Source organism: Monodelphis domestica, chromosome 4 (assembly GCF_027887165.1).
Source record: "Monodelphis domestica isolate mMonDom1 chromosome 4, mMonDom1.pri, whole genome shotgun sequence".
In the NCBI taxonomy this organism is placed as follows: Eukaryota; Metazoa; Chordata; class Mammalia; order Didelphimorphia; family Didelphidae; genus Monodelphis; species Monodelphis domestica.
In genome coordinates, this window is record NC_077230.1 from 404,901,229 (window position 1) to 404,928,812 (window position 27,584).

General features: G+C 41.7%; 1 protein-coding gene across 2 annotated transcripts in view; it reads left to right on the forward strand.

Annotated features, from left to right (window-relative positions):
- The window catches only part of NOL9 (nucleolar protein 9), a 27,859-nt gene extending 1,612 nt beyond the window's left edge, over positions 1-26,247 (forward strand). Inside the window, exons 2-12 of one of the 2 annotated variants that reach the window (XR_001622475.2) lie at positions 1,846-2,065; positions 3,772-3,899; positions 7,729-7,867; positions 8,004-8,100; positions 10,986-11,083; positions 13,331-13,492; positions 13,607-13,901; positions 17,498-17,609; positions 18,632-18,809; positions 18,932-19,014; positions 21,495-21,628. Coding sequence is in view for 1 of the 2 variants with exons in the window: in XM_001377263.5 (XP_001377300.3) it covers positions 1,846-2,065; positions 3,772-3,899; positions 7,729-7,867; positions 8,004-8,100; positions 10,986-11,083; positions 13,331-13,492; positions 13,607-13,901; positions 17,498-17,609; positions 18,632-18,809; positions 21,495-21,628; positions 22,665-22,775 (1,674 nt within the window). In the remaining variant the exon portion in view is untranslated. Of the gene's footprint in view, positions 1-1,845; positions 2,066-3,771; positions 3,900-7,728; positions 7,868-8,003; positions 8,101-10,985; positions 11,084-13,330; positions 13,493-13,606; positions 13,902-17,497; positions 17,610-18,631; positions 18,810-18,931; positions 19,015-21,494; positions 21,629-22,664 lie in introns of those variants that run through there. The other variant, XM_001377263.5, reaches the window with a different exon arrangement.
- The last annotated feature ends 1,337 nt before the right edge of the window (positions 26,248-27,584 follow it).

Sequence of the window (27,584 nt, forward strand, 5' to 3'; positions counted from 1 at the left end):
GCTTTTCTGGTATATTCCCCATCCTTATCTTTAAAATGAAAGTGTTCAGTTGGGGGAACCACTTACACCCCTGATTTCAGTGCTGAGGCCTTTCAAGCTGGGGTTCTCTACTCAATTGACTTCACTTCCTTATGCATGGGGCAGCAGCATAGCATAGGACCTCTACTTAAGGAATGATTGTTGGAGGGAGATTCATAAATTTAAAACTGGAGGGGACTTGGGTCCAACAGAAGCATGTTAGGGAGGTCCATGGACACTTGCTTGTTGAAGCTTCTTCAACTGTTGAGTACAGCCTAGAACCTGGAGTCTTTGTCAACAAGGATAGATGGGTCAATGAATGAAAAAGCACTTAGCCCTTACTATGTTCTAAATAGTGACTGAGTGACTAAATAAGGACTGAGGATACAAATATAAAAGTCAGAGATATCCGTACTCTCAAAGCTCTCTAAAAGAAAGCTCATCTATAGTGTAGACAGTCTCAGAAAACTTGAGGGTGTTGGAATGAATAAACGGCAAGGCTGCATAAGTTTTGGGCATGGCAGCAGGACTGTGGTGGTCCTTTATGATTTCATCCAGACCCTGTGATCGACAAGTCAAACTGGGGGAAGAGAAGAGCATATGGTACTAACAAACAAACTTACCTTCTGGCTTAGAATTCAAGTATTGTTTCCAAGGCAGAAGAGCAGTTAGGGCTAGGCAACTTGAGTTAAGGGACTTGCCCAGGGTTATACAGTTTGGAAGTGTATGTGGGCACATTTAAACTCTAGACCTCCTATATCCAGGCTAGAATCTATCCACTAAGCCACCTAGCTGCTCCAATAAATGCTTTTTAAGGAAGTACTTTCCCTCCTTTTGCCTTCCTGCCCCTGGCCAGCCAGGATGGATTCTGGGATAGCTGGAGGAGGGAGCAAGGGAGGAAGAAGAAAGGGAAATAGTCCTCTATGGAAATTTTCTGAGCACTGTTTTTCCCATCTCTATAAGAAGTTGGATAGAGTAGATGAGAGATTCTTAAATATAGGGCAAGACTGGTGAAGCTTGTGTACTTCTTTTTAGGATGATGTTTTTAAATGCATAAAATGAAAATTTAGTATTACAAAAGAAACCAATTATAATGCACTGGTTATTAGCATATTTTTAAAAGGTCTTGGTAGGGCTGGCAGTTGGGTGGTTCCATGGATTGAGAACCAGGCCTAGTGACAGGAAGTCCTCGATTCAAAGCTGGCCTCAAACACTTTCTAGCTGTGTGACCCTGGGCAAGTCGATTAACCGATTAACCTCTGATTGCCTGACCCTTACAGTTCTGGTTCTTCTGTTTTAGAACCAATACATAGTATTGATAGGTAAGGATTAAAAAAAAAAATTCATAGACTCCAGGTTAAGAACCTTTAATCTAAATCAGTGATTTAGACTAAACCAATGGCACACTGAGTGCTCTCTGTGGGCATTAGGCTATCCTCCCTCCCTACGTCCAGAATTTATTCATTTCTAGAAAGGCAGAGGAATTGGGGGGAGCTGCTCCCCTCCCTTTCTCCAGTGTGCCTGATGACATTTTTTCACATCCCCCACCCCTTTGCCCAGCACCCCAATGGGAGCACTTTTCTCCCTCCCTTGTGTGGGGTATGGGGAGGTGGGGCGGACGGACAGCAAAGCACTGTCTCTAAAAGGTTCACCATCACTGGTCTAGATGATCCCAAGTCTCTTCCTGCTTCAAAGTCCTCTGTTCTTGTTTGCTTGGCACTTGGCAATGAACCCTTCCTTTGATGGCATGGTAGCAAATGAGTTTTTTTAGTGCTTTGCAATTATTTGCTAGTTGGTCACAAATTTCTTGTTCTTTTTCCCTGCTAGTCTTTCTCCTTCATTGGGAAATGTCGGCTTACCTGTCTCTATGGCCGAGTGCAAGTATTTGGTTTTATCATCAGCCAGGGCCAGCCGGCCTATGACCTTTACTCACCCCACACCAACTGTGCCCTGACTTTTGAAGCAATTAGCTACTTGATGCCAGAGAAAACCATAAAGGATATGAAGTTCGAAGTCCGGTCTTTGATCAAAGATCATATTTCTTCAGGTAACTAAAAAATCTAGATAGTGACCACTGTTCATGCCTCATATATATTAAGCATATAATATATTCAGGACATTGTGCTAGCCCCCATGGGAGTCAAAGTTAAGTAAGACATTGTCTCTGCCTTCACAGGATTTATCATGATTGGGGTGAAGTACCCAGGTCACAGGTACACTTAGTACACCTAGCATATGATAAATGCCTTGAAGGCTGTGGCTTGGGTACAGTTAGGGGAGAGAGCACTTTGCTGAGGAGGTAGAGGTAGGCAGCATCTCAGTGGGACCAAAAGAGATAGATAAGAAAAGGGGAGAGGACGTCCTAGATAGATAAGAGGTGTGGGTGGTGTGACAGAACAGGGACAGGAAACTTTAAATTCATGGAATGAGCAACAAGTAGGTTGGCTTGGCCAAAGGGCAGTTAGTTGTAGAAGAGCCATCAGCTTCTAGGATGGCAAAACAGTTGGGAGTCAAACTGGGGATCTAAGAGAACAGAGTGGGACTTAATTAATTGAATGGAAGGTGTGGGAATGGGAATGAATGACATGCTCAGAGTAGTGTTAAAGAAAGGTCAGACTAGTAGTGAGGACAGGACGGACTGGAGGAAGAGAAGAGGGAGACATGGGTGCCAGTTAGGAGGCTATGACAGGAATCAGTATGTCAGCATTTATTAAGCCCCTACTGTGTACCAGGCTCTAGGCACAAAGAAAGGCAAAAGGCTTACTTAAAGGCCTCTAGGAGCTCCCAGTTTGATTGAAGAGATGTCATGTAAACTACTGTGTACAAACAAGCGATGGATAGGATAAATGAGATATAATAAAAGAGAGGAAAGTCAAAGTGGGATTAGGAGAGACAAGTATGGGGTGCCATTGTGCATGGAATGTTCATTCTAGAGTCAGGAAGACCAAAATTAAAATTCATCTTCCTAGCTCTGTGACTCTGAGCAAGTCCCTTAACCTCTGCCTCAATTTCCTCTCTGTAAAATGGTGATAAACATAGCACATTCTTCAAAGTGCCAGTGTGAGAATCAACTGAGATATTTGTAAAGTGCTTAGCCCAGTGCCTGGCATGTAGTAGGTGCTTAATAAGCGCTTGTTTCCTCCCTTCCTTCCTTCTTTCCTTCTCATAGAGAAGATGGGATTTAACTGGGACTTGAAGGAAGCCAGGAGACGGATAGAAGGAGGGAGAGTATTCCAGGCATGGGGAACAGCCATTGAAAATGCCCAGAGTTGGGAGATGGAATGTCTTGTATGAGGAACAGCCAGGAGGCCAGTGTCACTGGATCGCAGAGTACATGGGGGTGAGTAAGGTGTAAGAAGCCAGGAAGGTAGGAGGGGTCAGGTTATGAAGGGTTTTGAATGACAAGAGTATTTTATATTTGATTCTGGACACAATAGGGAGTCACTGGAGTTAATTGAGTAGGAGGGGGGATGACATGGTCAGGCCCATACTTAGGAGAGGTTGTCTTGACAACTCAATGGAGAATGGGCTGGAGTGGGGCAAGATGAGCAGGGAGACTGACCAGAGGCTCTTGTGATTGTCTTAGCATTTAGTGATGAAGGCAGAGGAGGCCTTTTGGAGTTAGGCAGTTGGCTCTATAAAGAGGTCTGAGAGAGTCTTTTAGCCCCAATCTAGTTCAAGAAATAGCATAAGGAGTTCTTGCCATGTAGATGAATTACAACTTCTGAATTCATTTTTTTGTTCTTTTTGCAGCCAATGCATTTCCCATGATGAAGCAGTTTTCTCCAATGTGTTCCATCGTCATGCTGCAACGTCTGGAGACCCCTGCTATGGACTTCGTCCTCAGTTATCCAGCTTTTTCTCACCTTTTCTCAGGAAAGGTAGTATCCTTCATGTCCTTTGTAGAATTGATCCCATCTGAACTGTTAAGAGTGAAGCCAGCTGAAAGAAAGGTCTCTCATTTCACAAAGGACACAGATGGCTGTATTACAGATAAACAGAATATTAGGGTGGTGACTGGTGAATTGGGCTAATTATGCTAATTGGAAAAGACATTGAACAAATGGGCTGTTGGTCATGAGAATCTCTTTTTTTTTAATTTATTTTTAAAAAATACATTGTATTGATTCTAAGGCAGAAGAGTAGTAAGGGCTAGGCAATAGGGGTTAAATGACTTGCCTGGGGTCACACACCTAGGAAGTGAACACATGATGCCCCCTCTCTAGGCCTGGCTCTCTAGCCACTGAATTCTTCCCCCCCCCCCCCCCCCCCCCCAAGCAGGGGAGGATCTCTTACAGGGGTTTTGGTAGGTAACTTTTGTGGAGGATGACAGCCTGCTCTACCTGTCTGACTTACGTCTTATCACTAGCTTTGGGTGTCCCCTTCTATTCCTTTGTACTTGAGGTTCTTCCCTGTTTTTGTCTGGCCCCTTTTGGCAGGCTGGTGAAACCTGTGGACCTTGGGTTTATTTTTTTAATGTGTTTAAATTTAATTCTTTTCCCCAATTAAATATAAAAAGTTTCCAGCATTTTGTTTTTTTATTTTTTTAACCTTTACCTTCTGTCTTAGGATCTAAGACAGAAGAGTGGAAAAGGCTAGGCAATGGCAGTTAAGTGACTTGCCCAGGGTCACATAGCTAGGAAGTTTCTGAGGCCAGATTTGGACTCCAGGACCTGGCCCTCTGAGCCACTTAGCTGCCCCCGGTTTCCATCATTTTAAAAAGAATTTTGAGTCTCAAATCTCCCCTCACCCTGATGATAAGCAGTCTCATATAGATTTTACATGTATAGTCATGTAAAACATTTTCTCCATATTAATCCTTTTGTGGAAGGAAACTGTGGTCTAAAATAAAGAGGATGACAAAAGAAGGAAACCAATGATATTGAAATACTAAGGAATATTCACAGACTCCAAGTGAACAAATCTTGCTCTACAATATTTGGTTTTCTGGTCCCTTCAACTCCCATGGGTTCAGTTGTCATTTCTGGATGAGCCCCAGGTCTGTGTAAGCCATAGTCTCTTTGAGTTTCAATCTCTTCCCTCTTGGATATCTTGAACTTGATGCCCCATAGGCATTTCAGATTCAGTATAGCATTCATTCTTTCCCCCCAAACTCTTCTTTCTTTGGAACCTTCCTATTACTATCCATAGACCAGCATCCTCCTAGTCACTCAGGTTGACAACTCTGGAAGCATCCTTGACTACCATTCATACCTGTCTTCCCTTCTCTTCCTTATCCAATTTTTTGGGGGTGGGGATACAACTGGTGGGTTTTACCCTTGCAGCCTATCTCTTCTGCTCACTCTTTGTGCACGTCCTCATTACCTTTAACCTGCTGGCTGGCCTCAGGACCTTAGGTCTCTCTTCCCACTCTAATCCATCATTCCCTCAGCTACCAGAGTGATTTTTCTAAAGCACAAGCCCAAGTCACACCCAACTCATTAAACCCTTTTTGATCCATCCTCCAGATGGAAGTTCCAGGCACAACTGACCAGTCCAAGGAAGGGAAAGAGGAAAAGAACAAAGAAACCAGTGTTTTTTCAGGGCAGGGCACTTTACACATGGATTCTATTAGATCTTCATAGTCATAGTTGCTATTTCCTATTTTACAGTTGAGGAAACTGAGGCAAATGGGTTAAATGATTTGCCCAGAGTCACTGAGCTAGTAAGTGTCTGAGGCTGGATTTGAAATTGGGTTTTCCTGGCTGCAGACTTGACTTTTAGAGAAAGAAGTTCAGAGGCAGGAGCAGAACCTATAGAGGAATGGAGTAAATTTGACTATCTCATGTCACTGGCCTCCTTGCTATTCATCTCACTTGATACTTCCTCTCCCTTCTCATCACCACATCCTGACTCCCTTCAAGATTCAACTTCTGTGGGATGTTTTCTCCCTAAAATTAACAACCTTCCATTTGTCCTGTGTATGTTATATATGTAAAATGCTTTTGTGTTGTCTCCCCCATTAGAATGTGAGTTTTTTGATGTCAGAGACTGTGTGTTTGCCTTCCTCTGAACCCTGTGACTTGGCAGCATGCCAAGTAGTCTTAAATAATACCTGATTCTGAAGCTGGCTTACTCATTTCTTCTTCTTAGTCTTTTCTCCTGGAAAGAGAGCTGGCCTTGGAGCCAGGAAGACCTGAGTTGGCACACACTGCTGACCCATGCTGTCTACGTGGCTCTGGGCAGTCTCTGCCCTCCTAGTGTTCTGAGTATTTCTGGGAGGCAATCACCTGACTTGGTAGATAGGGAGATTTTTCATCCAGGAATTCTCTGAATCACTGGTCTAGGCCCTATCTTCCATCCTTCTGGTTTTTTCTTTTTGTCTTCATTCCCTCATCTTATTTCGTCTACTCCTTACACTTTTCTTCACTAATTCCCTTTACTGTCTTCCAAGGATAGTGTAGCTTTTCAGATTCTTCCTCTACACGTAAGAATAGTTTGTCTCCTATTAAATGTGTTGTGAGTAAAATAAATATTTAATGATAAAGTTATTGAGTTTTTAATCACTGTCATCCTCCAGGCCAAGCTGAGGTGTGAAGTTACTTAGCAGACAAAGCTTGGCCCTTCCTACCTGCCATTCCTTCTTGGACAGGCTCCTATGCTGCTAGCCTTTCTTTTGCTTCCACATTGGCTGCATAGGGCAGCTTTCCTCTTCAGAACTCTCCTATTACTGAAGGTCACTAAGCCTTATTTATTATTTTAATGTTGCCCTAGAATCAGAATCTAGCCTCCAGAGGTGCCCATGGCCACCTTTTCCTTCTGGTCTGGATCCTCCCCATAGAGGATCTCCCCCAAAAGGACTGGCATTTATGAAGTGCTGGTTCTGTCTTAGGTGCTAGCAGCCCAGATAGAACAAGTGAAGCAATATGTAGTCAAGGAGTTTACATTTTCTAGAAGGCAGTGAGCTAGATAAAGATAGATAGAATAAATGGAAAGAAAGTAACTCCGTATAAATTTATAGAACTTGGTCGTGGGATTAAGTACTATCAGAAGTGGTTTCCTGTAGGTGGTGGTACTCAGCTGTATTTTGAAGGAAGAGAAGAGTTCTTGAGGAAGAAGGGAGGAAAGGGAATGCATTGTCATGGGAGCCAGCTGGAGTTCAGGAAGAAAGGTGGCAAAGGATGGTGAAAAGGTGGAAATAGGAGCCACCGCTTTAGTATTGGCACATTTCATTGATGCTGATATGCACTTCTTGTCATCTTTTCAGGTAATTCTGTGTCTGGGCTGCATCTATTTGCTGATCAGATACACCCATGATGCCAGTATGTTCTTCCTTCAGGAGAATTTTCTGTAAACTTTTTAAAATTAATGTTTCCATCCTGCCCTCATAGGAATAACTCCTCAGAACAGAAATTTGAAGGCAGTGGAGGATAGTCATTCAGGAGCAGTGACCCTTGTGATCGTATTGGACCTCTCATTAGGGTCAAGCTTAACTGTTTTTCTGAAGTCTTTATTTTTGTGGCTTGTGATGATATATATGGGTGTGTTGCTTTAATTTGCAAAGGTAATGAATGTCATACAGTATGAACTCAATTTTGTAAGTATGTTGACTAGCATCAACCAGATAAGAGACATGTAAATGATGACAAAATTGTGGGGGAGGGAGCAGAAGAAAGAGAGGTTGAGGACATAAACGCCACACTCATCTCTGTGCTACGTGCCATTTTACATTTCAAATTCTTTTTAAAAGTTGAAATTGTTCATCTCTAGAAACAGGAGACGTCCTCCTACACTCTTGAGCAGTTAACTGTGTCTTCTGTTGGCATTAAGAAATGTGGGGAAGAAAGTGGCTTTCACTTGTCTGAGAGCAGCAGTTCAGCGATAGAAGAGTTAATCACTGCTTGTCGTGGTAAGGAGCTGACATTGACTGCTTTGACTCTTCCTAAATTAATAAGATTGATTATTTGGTGGCCTCCAAAGACTTGAGGAAGATTCCCATGAAGCTTGTCACGTTGAAAAATTTGGTGTTCTTGTTTGCTTTCCAGAGGAAATTGATGGTTGCCCTATCATCATGGCCTGTGGACCAAAGTGTATTGGCAAATCCACCTTCAACAGATACCTGATTAACCAGCTGCTAAACAGGTGAGTGAAGGCCTAGGCCCCGGAACTGTGCAGCTTACCATACATATTTTTACTGAAGATAGAAAATGCTTTTTATTTTCCCCATAAGGATAAAACAGTATAGCAGTTGAGTACAAGTACAAGTACAGCTCCAAAACTGTTTATTATTAAAATGAGGACTCTCGGGTTAGATGATAGAGTAGGTGTGATATAAAAGAACACTGCCTTTTGAGGGAGGATTTAGGTTTAAGTTCCCAGGTCTGCCTTTTACCCAAAAGACCTTGGGCTTTGCTACATGGTACTCTCTAGGCCTCAACTGAAGGGTTGTATTAGATAGTGGGTCTCTAAGGTTCCCTTCTGGCTTTGTAGATTGAGGATGATTTCTCCACCACTCTTGGTCTGATCATCCCCATTGATACTGAGAAAGGAGGTCTCTTTTTTTTTTTTTAAACTCTTACCTTCCATCTTGGAGTCACTACTGTATATTGGCTCCAAGCTCCAAGACAGAAGAGTGGTAAGGCCTAGGCAACGGGGGTCAAGTGACTTGCCTAGAGTCACACAGCTGGGAAGTGTCTTGAGGCCAGATTTGAACCTAGAATCTCCCATCTCTAGACCTGACTCTCAATCCACTGAGTTACCCAGTTGACCCCTAAAGAGGTCTCTTTTTTTCATTTTTTTTTTGCCCTTCGGTTCTTCAGCAGCATTTCAGTGCATCTAGGGTCCCTTTGTTTGGAGACTGGCTCCACCAGTGGAAAGAGGGTTCCGTTCACACTTCTTTTTCCTTAGTAGCTCATGTCCTTATACCCTCAAATCTTCTGTAGGGTTCCTACCCTCAGCCCAGGGGAGTAGGGGTGGTAGTCCTTCTTTAAGTTTTGGGGACCAGGACAGCATTTGAGCTATTTGGGATCTCTGTCATGATTGGCCTGATGGGTTTCACGTAAGTGCTTGTTTTATACATTGATTAAAAGAAAGAAGAAAGCCAAATGACAAGGGTGAACCTGCCCCCAATGAACAGGAAATTCAAGCAATCATTGGAGCTACTTGGCCCAATTGTATGCCAATAAATATGACATGGATGAATATTTACAAAAATGTCATTTGTCCTAGTTAACTAAAGAGGAAATGAAATCCACCTCCACTTACCAACCATTTAAATTCTGTTATGCTGGGAACTCCTTGACTTTGGTTTGTTTGTTTCCACCTTTTTAAAATTTTTATTTAATTAATTTAGTGTATTTTTCCATGGTTCCATGATTCATGTTCTTTCTCTCCCTTCTTCCCGCCCCTCCCTCCCATAACTGGCTTTTACATGTGTCATTGGTCAAGACCTATTTCTATATTATTGATATTTGCACTAGGGTGATCACTTAAAGAGTCTACATCCCCAATCATATCCCCATCTAACCATGTGATCAAGCAGTTGTTTTTCTCCTGGGTTTCTATTCCCACAGTTCTTTCTCTGGATGTGGATAGCATCTTTCCCTCTGAGTTGTTCAGGATCATTGCATTGCTGCCAGTAGAGAAGTCCATTACATTCGATTGTACCACAGTGTATCAGTCTCTGTGTTCAATGTTCTCCTGGTTCTGCTCCTTTCACTCTGCTCCTTTCACTCACTTCCTGGAGGTTGTTCCAGTTCACATGGAATCCCTCCAGTTCATTATTCCTTTGAGCACAATAGTATTCCATCACCATCAGATACCACAATTTGTTCATCCATTCCCCAATCGTTGGGCATCCTCTCATTTTTCAGTTTTTTGCCACCACAAAGAGTGTGGCTACATGCATTTTTCCATATTATCTCTTTGGGTTACAAACCCAGCAGTGCTACGGCTGGATAAAGAGGCAGACAGTCTTTTAAAGCCATCCAAAATGGTTGGATCAATTCACAACTTCACCAGCAACTTGCCCTTGTTCTTGTCATGATATGTTCTGTGCTAGTCTGTACCCATAGATTTCTTCAAGACCAGGCTTAAACTTCACCTCAAAAAAGTTCTCTGATAAAACCAAGCCCCCCACTCTTATTCATCCTTTATTCCACTTAACCCCATCTCAGAAAAAGAAATTGATAGCTGTGTGACCAAGGACAAATCACTTAACCTTATTTGCCTGCCCTTTGCCCTTCTGGCTAAGAGAATAAGATGAAAAAGAAATTGAACAAGGCATCAATGAATTCCCTAAGAAAAGTTCCCAGGGCCAAATGGATTCACAAGAGAATTCTACCAAACATTTAAAGAACAATTTGTTCTGATACTTTGGGAAAATAGGTGAGGAAGGAGTCCTTCCAAATTCTTTATAACACAAATAAGGTGCTGATACCTAAACCAGGAAGAGCAAAACCAGAAAGAAAAATGCTTGTTCATTGAATTAAAACAGCAGGAAAAGTCTTCAGGAGGAACAGAGCTGCAAGAAGGTTGTGAGGGAGACTATTATTATTTGTTTTTTTTTTTAAACCCTTACCTTCCAAAATCTATGCTGTGCATCTGTCCCAAGGCAGAAGAGTGATAAGTGCTAGGAATGGGAATTAAGTGACTTGCCTAAGGTCACACAGCTAGGAAGTGTCTGAGGCTAGATCTGAACCCAGCACCTCTCCAGGCCTGGCTCTCAATCCACTGAGCCATCCAGCTGCCCATGATTACATTATTTTTATTGCCCTAGGGCCATAGTATTCTCTGAGTGGAACTGGGGCAGGAATAGAGAGGAAACAAGAAGGGAAGAGGGGGTAGGATAGTCAAGACCAAATTTGAGTGTGGGATGCTTGCTGTGGGGGTTATTCTTCCCCTCTGTAGGCATTATGGTCTTCTGTCACTGAGGAGTTGATATTATTCTAGCATGTTATGTAGAATTAGGATAATTGAATTCACCCTTTCAACAGGGTAATAACTTCTTTCTCTTGTCTCTTTCCCAGCATTCCTCGTGTTGACTTTCTGGACTGTGACCTCGGTCAGACAGAATTCACTCCTCCTGGCTGTGTTTCTCTGTCCAATGTTACAGAACCTCTTTTTGGTATGTATTAGAATGATCATTTAAAGTCTTTTCTCACCAGTTAGCCAGCCTTGCTTCTCTGCTACTGTTGCTCCTCCACCTACATGAAGCTGTTCAGATTCCTTCATGCCGAGGGCTCTTTGGCTCTTTGCCCTTATCCTGGTCATTTCTCTGGCACATGTGTATCCTACTTGTTCTGTGCTAGTCTGTACCCATAGCTTTCTTCAGACCCTGGCTTGAAGATCACCTCCAGAAAGCTCTTTGATGAAGCCCTGCCCCACTCTCTTATTCCTCCTTTATTCCATCTTCACTCAGCATTTAGATGGGCATTTTGTGTTCCATTACTTTGCAGGTTCACACATTACTTTGTTACTCTCTTGGTTGTTTCAGGGCTGTGTGTTTTGTCTTCAACATTTGCTTTGTACCCAAAGCTCTCATCCCAATTCTGAGTTGCTTAACCAAAAAAGGGGGGAAGGGGCAGCTGGGTGGCTCAGTGCATTGAGAGTCAGGCCTAGAGATGGGAGGTCCAGGGTTCAAATCTGGCCTCAGACCCTTCCTAGCTGTGTGACCCTGGGCAAGTCACTTAACCCCCATTGCCTAGCCCTTTCCACTCTTCTGCCTTGGAACCAATACTATGTATTGGCTCCAAGACAGAAGGTCAGGGTTTAAAAAAAAAAAAAGTGGAAAAAATAGATTGGAGTATTTTGGGGCAGTACCAAGCTTCCTTTGGCCCTGTTAGCAGTTAAGGGAATAGAGCTCAAGAATGTACCTCAGGCACTTAACCAGCATCTTGTGCTCTTGTTCCTTTTCACATGTTCTTGAACACATAGACTGACCTGTTGACGTGCATGTGGTCACCCAGCAGGCTCATTCCCGCCACATGCTCACCAACACACTTCATGGGGCAGTGTCAGAATGGATCTAGTCCAGCCCCTACTTCTATGGCATCCTTGAAAAAGGGTCATTCCCCCTCTGGAAAGGAGGCCCCATTACATTTGAGAGAAGCCACTCAGCTTTTGGACAGCATCATTAGATGCTTACCTAATGTAGCCTAAGAGACATTGATATGTTCTCCATTCTTTTCAGTTCGCCTGTCTTCCTTTAGGAAGAATATTGGCATTGCTCAGGACTTTATGGGGGAAGGGTTAGAACCAGTCCATCTAAGCCTTCAAGGAGACAAGATAGCATCAGTGCCTGAAGGGTTGTTCTCTTTGTCCCCAGGGCAGATCTAGGAGCAGTGGGGGAGCAGAGGAGCACTCTGGGTTGTTTGTAGAAGAATTTGGTCACATTTAGAGCTATCATTTAGGAGTATGACAGCTGTGCCAATCTCTGGAGCTTCCTTGGGGGTCCTTCAGATAGAAGGAAGCTGGCAGACATTTTTGCTGTAGACGGGGGTTTTGCCCACATGTATATTATAGCAGAGGCTTTCAGGGGATCATGTGGAAAGAAACCTAAATTTGAGGTCTGAGTCTATTGCTCGGTGTCCTCTTCTGTTCCTTCTTGCCTCTGTGATTTGGGGCTGATTTAATCAGATCACTGAACTGGACTGGACTGGGATTTCTTCACCTGACAAGTGGGAACCCTGAGAGGCACTCCCAAATCTACTTTACTAGGGTTCTACAATTTAGTGGAGAAGGTTTGCTGTGCCCCTCCTCTCTCTCCAGCCCAAATGTGCTTGTTTATTTTAAACCCATACCTTCTGTCTTAGTGTCAGTTCTAAGACAGAAGAATGGTATGGGCTGGACAATGGGGGTTAAGTGACTTGCCCAGGATCACACAGCTAGGAAGTGTCTGAGGCCAGATTTGGACCCAGGTCTTCCTGTTTCCAGGCCTGGCACTTTATCCACTATGCCACTTAGCTTCCCCTTAAAGACAAATTATTGATCAAAGACAGGTGTCCTTTTTGCTGCCTTAGCTCAGGGGCCCCTGCCGCTGCTCTGTTAATGGATCAAATCTCAGTTGTTTTGATTAGTTCATATAATTTTGTAAACTTGGATTATATTTGACATTTAAAATATTTTCTAAAAAAAATTAGCCCTACTGTGTGAGATTTGTACCTCTTCTGAGGTATCTAGCTGTCTGATCATCTTAGAGCATGGCATTAAGGTAAATATGGAGTTATGAGTGAATGTGAAGTTCCTGCTGCAAAAAGCTGATGGTATCTCTTTCAGGAAAGACATTTACAAGTATTTCTTTTGGGGAGGATTAAGACAAATTATTTGGTGGTGGAGAACAAAGGTTTCTTATTTCTTGTTTTCATCCTCAAAGGTCCACCATTAACCCATCAAAGAACGACTCGAAAAATGGTCTTTTATGGTGATTCTTCCTGTGAAGATGACTGTAAGAAGTACACTGATATTGTGAAGTATGTGTTCAGTGCCTACCAGAGAGAAGCGCCTCTCATCATTAACACGATGGGCTGGGTGAAAGGTAGGTCTGACTAGGGGTTCCTGGGCCTTGGGCCATGGCTGCTCTTGTATGAAGCTGCTTTGTCTGTGTCTGAATTGGGATTGGGTAACGAGCGGCTCATCTCCTTTCTTGCAGGAGATGGACTCTTGCTCCTCATTGACCTTATTCGAATGCTGGCCCCTACTCATATAGTTCAATTCAGTTCTGAACATAGCAAAGACATGCCCTTGCTCACTCCCGAGTACACGGCAGGGATGGCAGGTCTGCAGACCAAAGGCAAGACCAGAGGCAAAAATAGGCACCTGGACTGCATAGACTCAGAGAGTTCTGGGGATCCCGATGAAGAGAAAGGGAGCCAGCCCCACTTGGCAGGACACAAATTGCTGCTCGTGAAGTCTGAGTTTTCTGGTGCTGGTGTCGCTCAACTGACGTAAGTGAGATGGGGCAGGCAGGCCCTGGAGTTAGGGCCTGGGGATTGATTTGTTAAAATGGGGTCCATCTTGCCATAGTGCCCAAGTGCCAACATCAGTTTCACACATTTAAATAGAAGTAAATTTTTACTGCTATCTGGTTTTACATTCCCTTTATTTCCCACTAAATCCCTCTTGGATCGCCTTCCAGCGAGCCAGCATAAGAAAAAGGAAAGTTTAGTGAAACCTCATGTACCTCATGCAAACCTAGCCTGGTAGAACCCCCCTCCCTCTGGACAGAAGGGGAGGGTATACATCTTCTCCTGGTGTTTCTTTAAGGCCAAGATTGGTCACTTTATTTATTTATTTATTTTTAATGATTTACCTTACATATTAGAATCAATACTAAGTATGGGTTCTAAGGCAGAAGGCCAGCAAAAGCTTCACAATTGGAGTCAAGTGACTAGGCCTGAAGTCCCACAGCTAGGAAGTGTCTGCAATCAGATTTGAACCTAGAACCCTCCATTTCTAGGTCTGGCTCTCTCTATCCACTGTGCCACCTCATGCTGTCTTGGTCGTTTCATTGTTACAAAATTCATTTTTGTTCTTTACATTGTTAGAGACATTGTATATATTTTTTTTCTGGCTCTGTTTGCTTTGTATCCGTTTATATAATCTTCCCATACTTCTCTATAGTCTGCATATACATTGTTTCTTATGACAAAGTAATATTCTTTTCGATTCAGGTACCCCAACTCATTTAATCACTTTCTAGTCATTGGGCGTCCACTCTTGTTTCTAGCACTCTGCTCCCACAAAAAGTGCTGCTGTAAATATTTGGTATATATGAAGCCATTGTATTATTGACCCCCTTTGGGTGTGTGGCAAACAATAAAATCATGGACATTAGATCAATTTTTTAGCATGATTCCATATTGCTTAGGAAAAGATTAGACTAGTTCACAAGTGCCACCAATGATATATTTGGGCAACCACTTTCCCCAGCCCATCTAGCATGGACTCTTGTCATCTTCCATCATTTTTGCTTATTTTCTGGATCAGGTGAATAAGCATTTATTAAGGGTCTACCAAATGCCATGCAGAGCTTCTGCTTTCAAGGTGTTTACCATTCATTTGGAGGGTAAAAGCTTCCAGCAACTATGGAAAAGGATAAATTGGAGATAGGCACAGATGAAAGAGTAGAGAGGAAACAAGAGTTTTTGGTTTTTCATTTTTCGTAGCAGTGTCTTAGAACATCCTTTCATATGGCTGTTAGTGTGCTGTTCTGTTGAGGCAGTTGGTAATAAAATGGTTAGAGGATTAGGCCTGGAGTGAGAAAGATCCCAGTTTAAATCCAACTTCTGACACTAGCTATATATGACCCTGGACAGGTCATTCATCTCTGCTTCAGTTTCCTGAATTGTAAAATGGAAATGATAATAATAGACTCTGCCTTGCAGGATTAGGATCAAATGAGGTATTTTTAAAGCACTTAGCACAGTGCCTGGCACATGGTAGACATTTAATAAATGTTTTTCTTCTTTCCTGCTTGTTCATAGCCTTATCTATTGGGGAATGGTTTTTGATCATCTTATTTCTGTTGCTTGCTTATACAACTTGAGTATCAGACTCTCGTCAGAGAGATTTGATATAGAGGTATTTTTCCCCCAATTGATTGCTTCCTTTGTTTTTTAAAAATTTAATAATTTTTCAATTAAAGATGTATTTTCTCTTCCTACTTCCTCCCCACCTCATTGCAAAAAAAAAAAAGGAAAAACAACAGAAACCACCCCCCAAACACCCTTGTCAAAAGAAATAGCCAAGGGGGCAGCTGGGTATCTCAGTGGATTGAGAGCCAGGCCTAGAGAAGGGAGGTCCTAGGTTCAAATCTGGCCTCAGACACTTCCCAGCTGTGTGACCCTGGACAAGTCACTTGACCCCCATTGCCTAGCCCTTACCACTCTTCTGCCTTGGAGCCAATACACAGTATTGATTCCAAGATGGAAGGTGAGGGTTTAAAAAAAAAAGAAATAGCCAAGAAAAAATCAAAGCAATTCCTTCATTAACCACATCCCAAAATAGATCTATCTGCATGCTCGCTTATTCCCCTTTCTTTCAGGAGGTAGATAATGTGTTTCTATAATAGGTGCTCTTGTTGGTGACTATTGATTACAGTTCTTTAGTTTTCAGAGCTTTGTAGATTGTTCTCCTGGTTCTGCTCACTTTACTCTGGATCTGTTCAAAGGAGTCTTTTCAGGTTTCTTTGTAACCTTTCCCTTCATTTCTTATAGCGTGGTAACATTCCATGATGTCTACATACCATAATAACTTGTTGAGCCATTCTCAAATCAATGGGCACCTCCTGTTTGCAGTTCTGCCACCAACAGAAAGAATTGCTCAAAATGTTTATAAATGTGTGTGGGGGGCGGGGGGGGGGAGGGTTCTTTTCCCCTTTCTTTGATCTCTTTGAGATATAAAACTATCCCTGTGAACTGGACCAGTGAGGTAGAAGCTCTCAGTTGCTCTAATTTTGCATTTTTCTAGTTGTTAGTCTTTTGCAGCACTTTTTTGGATGGCAATCGATAGCTTAGATTTCTTCCCTTGAAAAGTAACTTCATGTTCTGCCATTATCAATTAGGTATTAGCTTTTCTTTTCAGAAATAAGTTTTTTTTTTTTTAATCCTTTCTTTCAGTCTTAGTATCAGTTCTAAGACAAAAGAGTGGCAAAGGCTAGACAGTGAAGTTTAAGTGGCATGTCCAGGGTCCTATAGCTAGGAAGTGTCTGAAGCCCATTTGAATCCAGGACCTCCCGACTAGGACTGGCAAGTCCATTGTGCTACCCAGCTGCCTGGTTTGCCTATATTTTAAAAATGAAATCTTTGTCATAGAAATGTGATATAAAGATTTTTTTAAATCCCCATTACCTGCATCACTTCTAATTTTTAACTACATTGGTTTCACTTGTGCAAAAATTTTCAAATAATCAATAATTATTTCTTCTTATGTTTTGTTTGCATGTGAATTCCAAGCCCTTATTCATACATATGAAAGGTGATTTCTTCCTAGCTCTTCTAATTTGTTTATAATATTACCTGTTTTGTCTGTCACATAGCCATTTAGAGCTGTGGAAAGGTGACGCTTTTCTTATCTCATATGCATTCATTTGGCTTGTGTAAGAATTAGCTTTTTTCAGAGCCATAATGGTCTAAATGCAAAATTCAGAAACATTCGCACCCTTCATTGGTAGGAACTCTTCAGAATTGTAGTAAGGAGTTTTTTGTTTGTTTGTTTGTTTCTGCTTCTTCCATGATGGGGCTGTTAGAAATTATTAAAATGGTAAGCCTAGGGGCAGCTAGGTGTCTCAGTGGATAGAGAGCCAGGCCTAGTGATGGAAGGGCCTGGGTTCAGATCTTCCTAGATTTATGTTCTACTAGTTTGGCCCTTACTGCTCTTCTGCCTTAGAACAGATACTTAGAATCAATCCTGAAACAGAAAATAAGGGTTAAAAAACCATGATGAGGCTCAGAGAAATGTACTGTATACTTGATTCTACAAGAGAGGAATTCCTGGTGTAAATTTTCCGTCTTTGCTTAACTGCTTCTGATTTCTTTTTTAGGCAATGGCATAGCCCTGTTCTTCGTGATATGGCCTTGTTAGGTTACCTTGCCCTGCTACAGCCACCAGAGGCAAAACCATTTTTCCCGCTACACCATCTAGTCCCCTTTCAGGTAATTTGAGCACTTATGAGAGAAATGGACATAGATCTCTTTATCCAAACTAGATCCTGTCTTGGAGAATGTTTAGTATTTGGAATTGAGCCAATTGAGACTTATCTAAAGCAATGCTGTGGTTCTTGTAGTTCCTTCTTTTGGAATCATCAGTCACCCTATTGGGAGGTAGGTGCTCTCCAAGACCTGGCTTTAGTGATTGGTTATCATGATGTAGCTTTGCCAAGACCAGGCTATACAGGCTCTTCTTCCAGATTTACCTCTGTTGATTCAATCTGGAAAGTGGTTTCCTATTGAGTATCCTTTTTTAAAAAATTTTTTGTAAAACTTTGGTTTCAAAGACATACTTAGTTGGGAAATGATGTATGTTGTTAAAGCCAAGACTTCTCTGGCCACAGCCATTTGAGTCCATAGTCTTTTAGGGTCAGGGAGATGGGTTTTCTCCTTTTGAAACTTAAATATAAGTAGCTGCACCAATCATTCTTTACTTAAAGAACAAGAATGTCCTTAAAACCACTTAATAAATTAAAAAGAGAAAGTTCTTTGATATCTTAGGGAGCCTTAAGAATCATAAGATGGGGATGTTTTCCCCCAGGAATCTATTTTTCTTATCCTTCACGTTACTGTAGAAATGATTGGGAACTTTGAAAACGATTGACTTACATAGATGCTGTTAGAGGAGATTTAGCAATAATGGATGTTTTCTCAGTCTTGCAATGCTGGAACTAATTCAGAGTGTCTTCAAACTACCGCTTTGTGTTTCTTTCCAGGTAAGAAAGACCTGGGCTTCCTGCTCTGTCTAGGTTAGCCAGGTTTGCTGGTGTTCACTAACTGTTTTAATTGTTTATGTTCCTCAGACTAAAACAACTGAACACTCACCAGAACAGTGGCTAGTGTTTAACCGTCTGTAATTAATGCAGCTAGGGGATTTGGGAAGCTGTATCTGTGAGTAGCTCATAGGTGAATTAAATATGAAAAATGCCATTTTGGGGTGGAACTAACAGAAGGGATTTATTTTCCAGATCCCTTTCAGTTCTGTTGCTCTCCGGGTTATTCACACTGATGTTGCTCCTACCCATACCATGTATACAGTAAATGCCAGCTGGATTGGTCTTTGTAGGATACTGGATGATGTCAAACAGAAAACTGATGGACCAGTTTTTCTTACGGACAATCCAGTCTGTGATTGTGTGGGGTTTGGTAAGTCAAAGTGACTCTCACTTGTCCACAGATTTCATCATAATGATACCTTTCTGCTTCTTGTTACTAAAATAACTTTGGTTTTGACAAATAACAAGATCTTTTTTTATGTGAAACAACAGAAGCCTGCTAATTGAGACTGCACAGGGGGGCTCTGAAGTCATGTTTCCTGGGAAGCCAGCCATAAGTCTTTTGGGGCCACCAGGTGACTGTCACTCAATTTAAGAAAGTATAGGGCATTGTTAATTATGCCTACTTCTTTAATAGGACTCATTCATATCTCTTTAATGATAGATCTTTTTCTTATATTACTGGGCATATTGGAGTTGAGTAATTAAGGATTAGTCATTTAAAAATAAAGATGGAGTCAATAATAGAAAAGTGACAGAATCACAAAATTTGGAAGAGAATCTAGAAGTCACTGAGGTGAAAAAATCCCTATTATGACATATGCCTGGTCAGCCGGTCTCTGCTTAAAGACATTTAGGGTGAGCTACCCCACCTTCTCAGAAGGCATTTGGTCCTACTTTTTGTGAGGAAATTTTCCCTGATACCAAACTTACATTGCCTCTTTGCAGATCTCTCTGCCTCTTGCTAAAACTCTCCTGCTCCCTGAGTCTTCTCTTCTCTGTGATAAACTTGTCCAGTTTTTTCAATAGAACCTCATAGGATGTGGACTAAATATCCTTCATCCTCCTGTTTTAGAAGTCCTCCAGTTTCTCATTTTCCTTAAACTGATGCCCAGAACTGAACTACATAGACCAGATGAGGGCAGCTCCCATTCCTGGAAGCAGTGTTCTTCCCAATGTTATGTTCCCAAGGTCTCCTTAACTTCTTTGGCTGCTGTATCAACTACACTGCTGAATCAGTTCAAGCTTGCAGTCCACTAAAACCCCCAGATCCTTTTTCAGAACAGCTTCTGTCCACATCTGTTCCATGTTGTATTTGTGGAGGGTTTTTTTTTTTTGGTACCCAAGTGCTAGATTCTATATCTCTATTGAATTTCATTTTACTGGATTCAGCCCAGTATTCTGGACTATTTGGACCCCTTTGCATCTGACTGACTCATAGACTATAGTAGCTAATCTCTTTCATATCCTCTGCATGAACCCGCTGGCCCATTATTATATAGCATATTAATACTGATTTATTCACTCCCAACTTTTCCTCTGAGTCTGGTCAACCACTGGTTCAGAATCCACCAACTCCTTGTATTCCTCTCTCATTGATAGGTCTGTCTTTCCAGTTCTCGTTCTCTCTCTCTCTCTCTCTCTCTCTCTCTCTCTCTCTCTCGCTCTCTCTCTCGCTCTCTCGCTCTCTCTCTCTCTCGCTCTCTCTCTCTCTCTTCTCTCTCCTCTCTCTCTCTCTCTCTCTCTCTCTCTTTCTCTCTCACACACACACACACACACACACACACACACACACACACACACACACACACACGAGATACGGTTGAAATCTTTAGTAAAGCCTAGGTGAGCTAAATGTGGAGCATTCCCCCTTAGTCTTTTGAATCATCCTGGCCAAAAAAAAGAAGCCAGTTTTTTTGTTTTTTTAAATAACCCCAACTTTGTCTTAGTAACAGTTCTCAAGACAGAACAAGGGCTAGGCAAATGAGGTTATGTGACTTGCCCAGGGTCACAGCTGGAGAATGTCTGAGACCAGATTTGAATTCAAGTCCTCCCCAACTTCAGTCCTGGTACTCTATCCAATGTGCCCACCACACTGCCCTAGTACAATTTATTCTTGGTGATCCTGGCTGACTTGGATGCTCATCTCTTTAGTGATTTGCGACACTCTGTTCTCAGTTATTGTCCTATCATTGGCAGACTGTTCTTTTCCCATTTTGAAAACTAATCTAACCTTGGTTCATCTTTAGTCTTATGGCGACTCTCCTGACAGTTGTCACCGAGAGGGCTTTGTTAATCCCTTTGACCAATTCTTTCATCTGGACCAAGGGTACTGAACGAGGAGCCTGTCTTACTGTCACTTATGTTGGCTACCAACTTACTCCCTACAATTCGGGGTTGTTCTGACATTCCCAGAATAAAGTCCTCCTCCTTGGGAGAGAAAACAGCAACACACCCTTGAGCAGCTCTGCCTTCTCAGTTGGCAGTGATAATCCCAGCCACTCCAGCAAAGGTCCTCACCTTTCCTAAATCCTCTGTACCTCAGTATCAATATTGCCATACACGTGTATGTTCGGCTCTTCTGGAATTCGCGGCCTTTCACCATCTTGGTTGGCCTCAAGACAACTTCCAGCCTTTCGGTGGTCCTTCTTACATGGTTTCCAGGTCATGAGGCTGAGAAGGGCAGCGTAGAGTGGGGTCAATGACCCTGGTCCTGAAGGCAGTTGGCCACCTGACAAAAGACTTACGTCCTCTCTTTTCAGTGGTTTTCCCTTAGTGATGGATGATTTTATTTGTTGAGGTTCCTTATAAGAGAGAACCAGCTTAGTGCCCTTGTTTTTAGCTGTTTTGGTTTCACATAACTGAATGGAAGAAATGGAGAAGAATTTAGTGTTCGAAGTGCTAGTTCATCAGTTAAGAGGTTCTATTTCTTATTTAAACTGCGTTTCAAAAGTCCAAATGAGAATGCTTAATTAGGTGTGCTATCTTTTTTAACAGTTGATTTTGAGACCATGCTGTGAATGGAATTATTATATTATTACATTATATATTAAAGGAATTATCCGAGGAATCAGCATGGTGAAGAAAGTGTACTACGTTCTGACTCCTCTGTCCCATGAAAAGTTAAGACAAGTGAATTGTCTCATGATTGGAAACATAACTATTCCTCATTGTGTCTTCAAGAACCAGGTACAGTGCGCAAAGGGATTTGTCAATCTACAGCATAACTCACTGCCTCAGGTGGGAGGCAGGTTACAGACAATGAGAAGAGATAAAGGGGGAGTGGGGTCCATTCACAGACATTATATAAGTATTCTGGCCAATTTGGAGTGTCCGTCATTCAACTTCGTGTTATGGCATGTAGTAGGTAAATCTAAGGGAATAAATAAACCCAAGGGGTGGGCTTCTCTAAGAGAAGGGACTAAGGAGAGAAGTGGTATGAGGTGAGTCAAGCCTGTGCTCTTAGGGCAGCGGCAGAGACCTGGAGAATTAGAATGGGCCAGTGTGTAGAGAATGTGACACCTGCCCTGTTGGGTCATTGGTGGTTATTTGAGCTGCTCTTGAAGAATACCCATGACCGCAGGGGTGGCCACATGAGGGTCTGGCAGCTTTGGAGTGAGGGAGAACTGGATTCAAGTTTTGCCCCTGGTTTGTATGGGCTGTAGGGTGATTCTGGACCTTAAGCAACTCTTTTTTTTTTTTTTTGCACCTATTTTCTGCCTTAGTATCAGTTTTAAGACAGAAGCATGAGAAGAGCCAGAATCACACAGTTAGGAAGTATCTGAGGCCATATTTGAACCCAGGTCTTCCCAACTCCAGGCCTGGCACACTATCCACTGTGCCACCAAAGTGCCTCCCTCAAGGAACTTTTGAAAGCTTAGAGATGAGTTTGCTGAACTGGGTTGATGTGAATGCCACCCCCTGCAAAAGAAAGTAGAAGGCCCTGCCTGTGTGCTTGCCTCTTTGAGAAATTCCAAGGAGGAGACTCTGCTTTAGCTGTGGCAGAAAGGTCTTGGTATCCTTGCCAGCTAGGGTCCGTGCTGTTGGTGGGGGAGCCAGATATTTGAGGGGAGGAAAGGAAAGGAGAGGACTGTGTGGATCTCCCCCCTCCTCCCACAAGGGCTGCCCTGCTGCATTGTAGCTGCTACATACACACTGTAAGACACACCTCGTCCCACGTGCTGTGTAGATTTTCATCTTTGCTCTTTGTATCTTTGTGTTTCAGCCCAAGATTGAGGGGGAGATGCCTTACGTTACTTCTGAATATAACTTTTCTATTTGGGGAGCAGGAAAACTCAGAGTCAGAAAACTTCTGCAGAGGAGAGAATACCTTTAATCACCAATGAACTTTTCACCGAAGACTAGCATGGAGCTCTTGCTTTTAATGAGGGAGGGGAGGGGAGGGGATGCCAAGACTTGACCTGGTTTCTCTTGCTGCGTCAGCAGCGTCCAGTGGAATGATGTGAACAATTCTCCAGCCAAATGTTGTTAATAGTTTACAAACATTTTTGTATTAAAATATTTTCTGAAGTTTCTTCTCAAAATTACATGTGATCTGAAATGCAAAAAGCATCCCCCTGACCCAGCAGGGGAAACAGACACTGCAGGAAGATGGGAGACTCAGTTAGGTCTGAGCTCTGCCACAGGGACTCCAGGACCCTTACTCGGACTTCTTGCCTGGAGAAGGGCAGGGCCACACCAGATTATTTGGCCACCTGTTTTTTGCCTTGTCCATTCATTGGTGACACTATAGCTTATTGACTTATAATAATGTCTTTTAGTCCTATAGTATTTTAAAACCCTATGTGGGAAATTCTGAATATTATCTCCATTTTATAGTTGAGGAAATAGTCTTAGATTGGTTTGGGAGGATTCTTGGAGCAGTTCCAGCTTTTGCTGCTACTATGCTACCATCTTGACCCTACCCTTCTGGAAGTAGTTTTAGAGAAGGCCAAGCAATTTGCCAAAGGTCTCAGCATCTGCAAAATCTGGGCTTATTTCCTTTCCTTGACCAATATTCTTCCTCTATCCTGCCTCCCTATACAGTGCCTTATTCCAATGAGCTCTTTGAGTTAGTGCATGGAATAAGGACCAAAAAAGAGGAGAGTTGGGGCAATAGAGAAGAAGAAGGAAGGAAGACTTGAATCTGACATCAGGAAATCCTGGGGTTCCTGTGGCATGAAGGTAGACCTCATCATCTTGTTGGATGTGATGGTTTTAGGGAAGGGAGAAAATATGGATCAGCTACTCATGTTGGATCTAGCTGCTCATATCCTAAACTGAGGGAGCTTAATATCCCTTCTTAATTCTCCTCGACTGCATTGTATTTAATTCCTGTGGTCCAATACTTGAGTAGTCGAAGCAAATCTTCGGCCATTATTTATGATTTCAAGGATCCTCAGAAAAGGGACATCCTGGTACTGTTACAGAACCCAACCGTGCTCTATTGTGTAGATAGTAGTCATGAGTTGTAGCCTAAAGCCTTGCTGCTATCAACCTTCCAGGTTACGGCTCTCCAGATTTAGCTAATTCCTTAGATGACAGGCATGCAGTATGTATTTGGTTCCATTTTATAGGTCTTGTTTGATACTGTTTCATTGTCACATCCTTTGAATCCAGAGCCATTCCTCGCTGCATTGAGGCATCAGAATTAGGATTTTTATGGGGAAAGTTTCTTCTATTGGTGTGGATTGTTTTGTTTTTTCCCAAAAAGTCTGTGGATGATCTATTATAACCTTTGAATAAAATGTAATTAATGTTTTTTCATGTTTTAGCAGGAATAGCTGGAATAAATTATCTCCCCAAACCTTTTTTAATTCTGTAGTTTGATGCTCGTCAGAATTAAGACCCAATCATGAAATCCATCTTTAAATGCTGATTTTGCAGATGGTATAATTATCTACTTTTAAAACCTAAAAGTCAACCATAAAAATAAGTGAAACAAATTCAGCAAAGTTGCAGGATCTGAAACGTTCATGTGACTCGCCAGTAGGCCTGGATGTATTCTTGTACATTACCAACAAAATTTAGCAAGAGTTCATTGAAAATAACTAGAAGCTAGAAAATATTTGGTCATCTAGCTACCGACATATGTCTAGGAATTATGTGAATTCAACTGTAAACAACCTGCAGAAATAAAGACTAAGTAACTGGAGAAATGTTAAGCTTGTGGGCAGACCCTGCCTGTATAATAATGATCATTCCTAAATTAATTATATAGAGCTAGGAAAGAAACTTCTCATGGAAGAACGAAAGGCCACGAATACCAAGAGTAGGAAGGGAAGTGGAAAGGAAGGATGCTAATTATCGGTACCAGATTTCAGACTGTACTACAAAGCAATAATCATTCAAATAATTTGGTCCTGGTTAAATTGGTTGATCAGTGAAACATATTACGTGCACAATGTACAGAAGCAAACAACAGAAGCTTAATGTTGACTAATCCAAAGGCTTTGATTTCCAGAATAAGGGCTCTTCATTTGACAGGAAGGGGCTGATGGGAAAACTGGATAGCATTCGGGCACAAATTAAGTTGAGCTCCAAAACTCAAACCCTTTTAAGCTCCAATTTATTACAAAACTTAGATTTAAAGATCATAATAAATTAGAGGAACAAGAAAAGAAATTGGATTTTTTAATGTATAAGTGTGGGGTCATAAAATGGACAATTCTAACTTAAAATTTTGTACAAACCTAATGTAAAAATAAGGGAAACAAATAGAGAATCTTAAGCAAGTTTCTCTGGTAGAGGTCTTGATCCAAGATACATAGAATTAATTCAAGTTCATAAAGCAGCTAAGCTAGGAGGTGTCATGGTGCTCAAGGGCATTGGACCTGGAACCTGCAGGCCCTGAGTTCAAAGCCAGTCTGACCCTGGGCCACTTTCTTCACCTCTGACTCAATTCCCTTGTCTGCAAAATGGGGGAAATGATAGCACCTACCTCGCAGGGTTGTTGTGAGGATTATGAGAAGAAATATGTAAAATGTTTTGCAAACCTTATTGTGTTATATAAATGATAGGTATTTTATGACTTAAGGTCCATTCCCTAGTAGATAATGTTGGTCAAATATGAATAATCATGAAAAAAATCCTCTTAAACTACTAATAAATGTAAATAAAGCAGCTAAGGTCTCACATACCCTTTGGACTGGCAAGGATGGGAAGGACAGTGTCGAAAGGGCTGTTGGAAAATGGGCACATGAGTGCATTGTTGAGAGGTTAGAATTAGTGTAGCCATTCCACAAAGATACCAAATCATACATGGACCCTTTGACCTGGTTACTTCTAGTAGGCCTAAACCATAAGGAGATCAGAGGAGAAGGACCTATATGTAGTAAAACGAATTCTTTTCCTTTTAGCCACTTACTGGAAATTGGTGGTGATATTCTTTTGGGAATTGGCTAAACTGAGGTATATTAATGAAGTAGAATCAGTGTGCCATAAGAAACAATAAAATGGGCAATTTCAGAAGAAAATTGGAAAGAACTTTGAACTGATGCAGAATGAAGTGAGCAGAACATTTATCTGTCAACATAGAGAAAAACAATTGTGAAAGACTTAAGGCTGGTCAGTTCATTGATAAACTAAGGGTCCAGATGATTGAAGAAGGAGCATGTCATGCACGTGCTCATCATGAGGTGATGAACTCTAAATGCATTGGGCATTCCCATGTGGGGATTTGTCTTACTGGACCAGGCATGTTTATGGTGGTGTTTTTATTTTAATTTTTTTATTCAATGGAGGGGGCAGAGGGGAAGAATAGATTATTGATGCATGTAAGAATAAATATATTTTTTTACAAAATAAAATGTGTGGATTGTGGAAGTTCATTGGATAAAAATTTTGATCAACTGAAAGGGGCAAAGGTAACATTTGACAAATTTACTGGAATAAGGATATTGTAAATGTTCAACATTAAAAGAATTTTAGCCATGGTTCTGTTCTTTAACTGAATCTTGGGGGAGGGGATTCTTTTCATATTTTGGCATAACTATTAATCAACAAACATGGATTACTGGTTGATCCTTAATGCAAAATACTGATAACCTTCCTAACTGGTATATAAGGTGTGGCATATGTGATTTTTAACATTAAGAGTGTAATGACGGTGAATCATTTATCTTGGGACATCAGGAACTTTGAAAAGTGGGTTCCAAGGACATCTAGATAGCACTGTGGGAAGAGTATCAGTCTAGAAATCAGAAGGACCCAGGTTCAAATATGACCTTAAATACTTGCTAGCTGTGTGACCCTGAGCAAATCACTTAATTGCCTAAGAAACAGAAAAGTGAGATCCAGAAATCAGTGGGCTATCCCAGAGGAGATATAGATAGTAGAGACTTATGTGATGTGATTCCTAAAGGGCTAATTTTAGAATCTGGAAGATGAAGTCCTAGCATTGATAAAACTGGCATCTCGGACATATCTCAACATCTCAGGGCCTTGGGTATCTAGAACTATATAGATTTTATTTAATTTTATTAAGAAAATTGTTTCATGGTTACATGATTCATGTTCTTTCCCTCCTCCCGTAGCCAATAAGCAATTCCTCTGGGTTTTACAGGTGTCATTGATCAAGACCTATTTTCATATTATTGATATCTACACTAGGGTGATCGTTTAAGAGTCTACATCCCCAATCATATCCCCACTGACCCATGTGATCAAGCAGTTGTTTTTCTTCTGTGTTTCCGCTCCCACAGTTCTTTCTCTGGATGTGTAGAGCATCTTTCTCATAAGTGGGACTATATTGAAAGGCAGTTGCAGGTCTGCATGAATGGAGAATGTCCAACACTGATCCAACCAAAGGTCTGGACTAAAAATGAAAAATCCTGGATTCCAAATCAGAAGATAGACTTGAAAATTGGGTGCTATGGACTCATGGGCTTTAGAGCCAATTGCTTTCCCTTTTCCTCATTTAAAATGTGGGGCTGAACCAGAAAGACATAGATGTTATCCCTTGAGAGGCTTCATGTTTGTTACTCCAGGAAGGCCATTGCTCCAACCATTTGGGGAACTGCCCTCAAATTGCCTTCTGGACTTCTCATGTCCTCAGAAGGGTGACAGCTCTTCCTTTGAGAACGGATCAGATTTTCCAGAGATAGCCTAAATTAGTCAAATTCAAATTTGGGAAAAGAAAAAATTT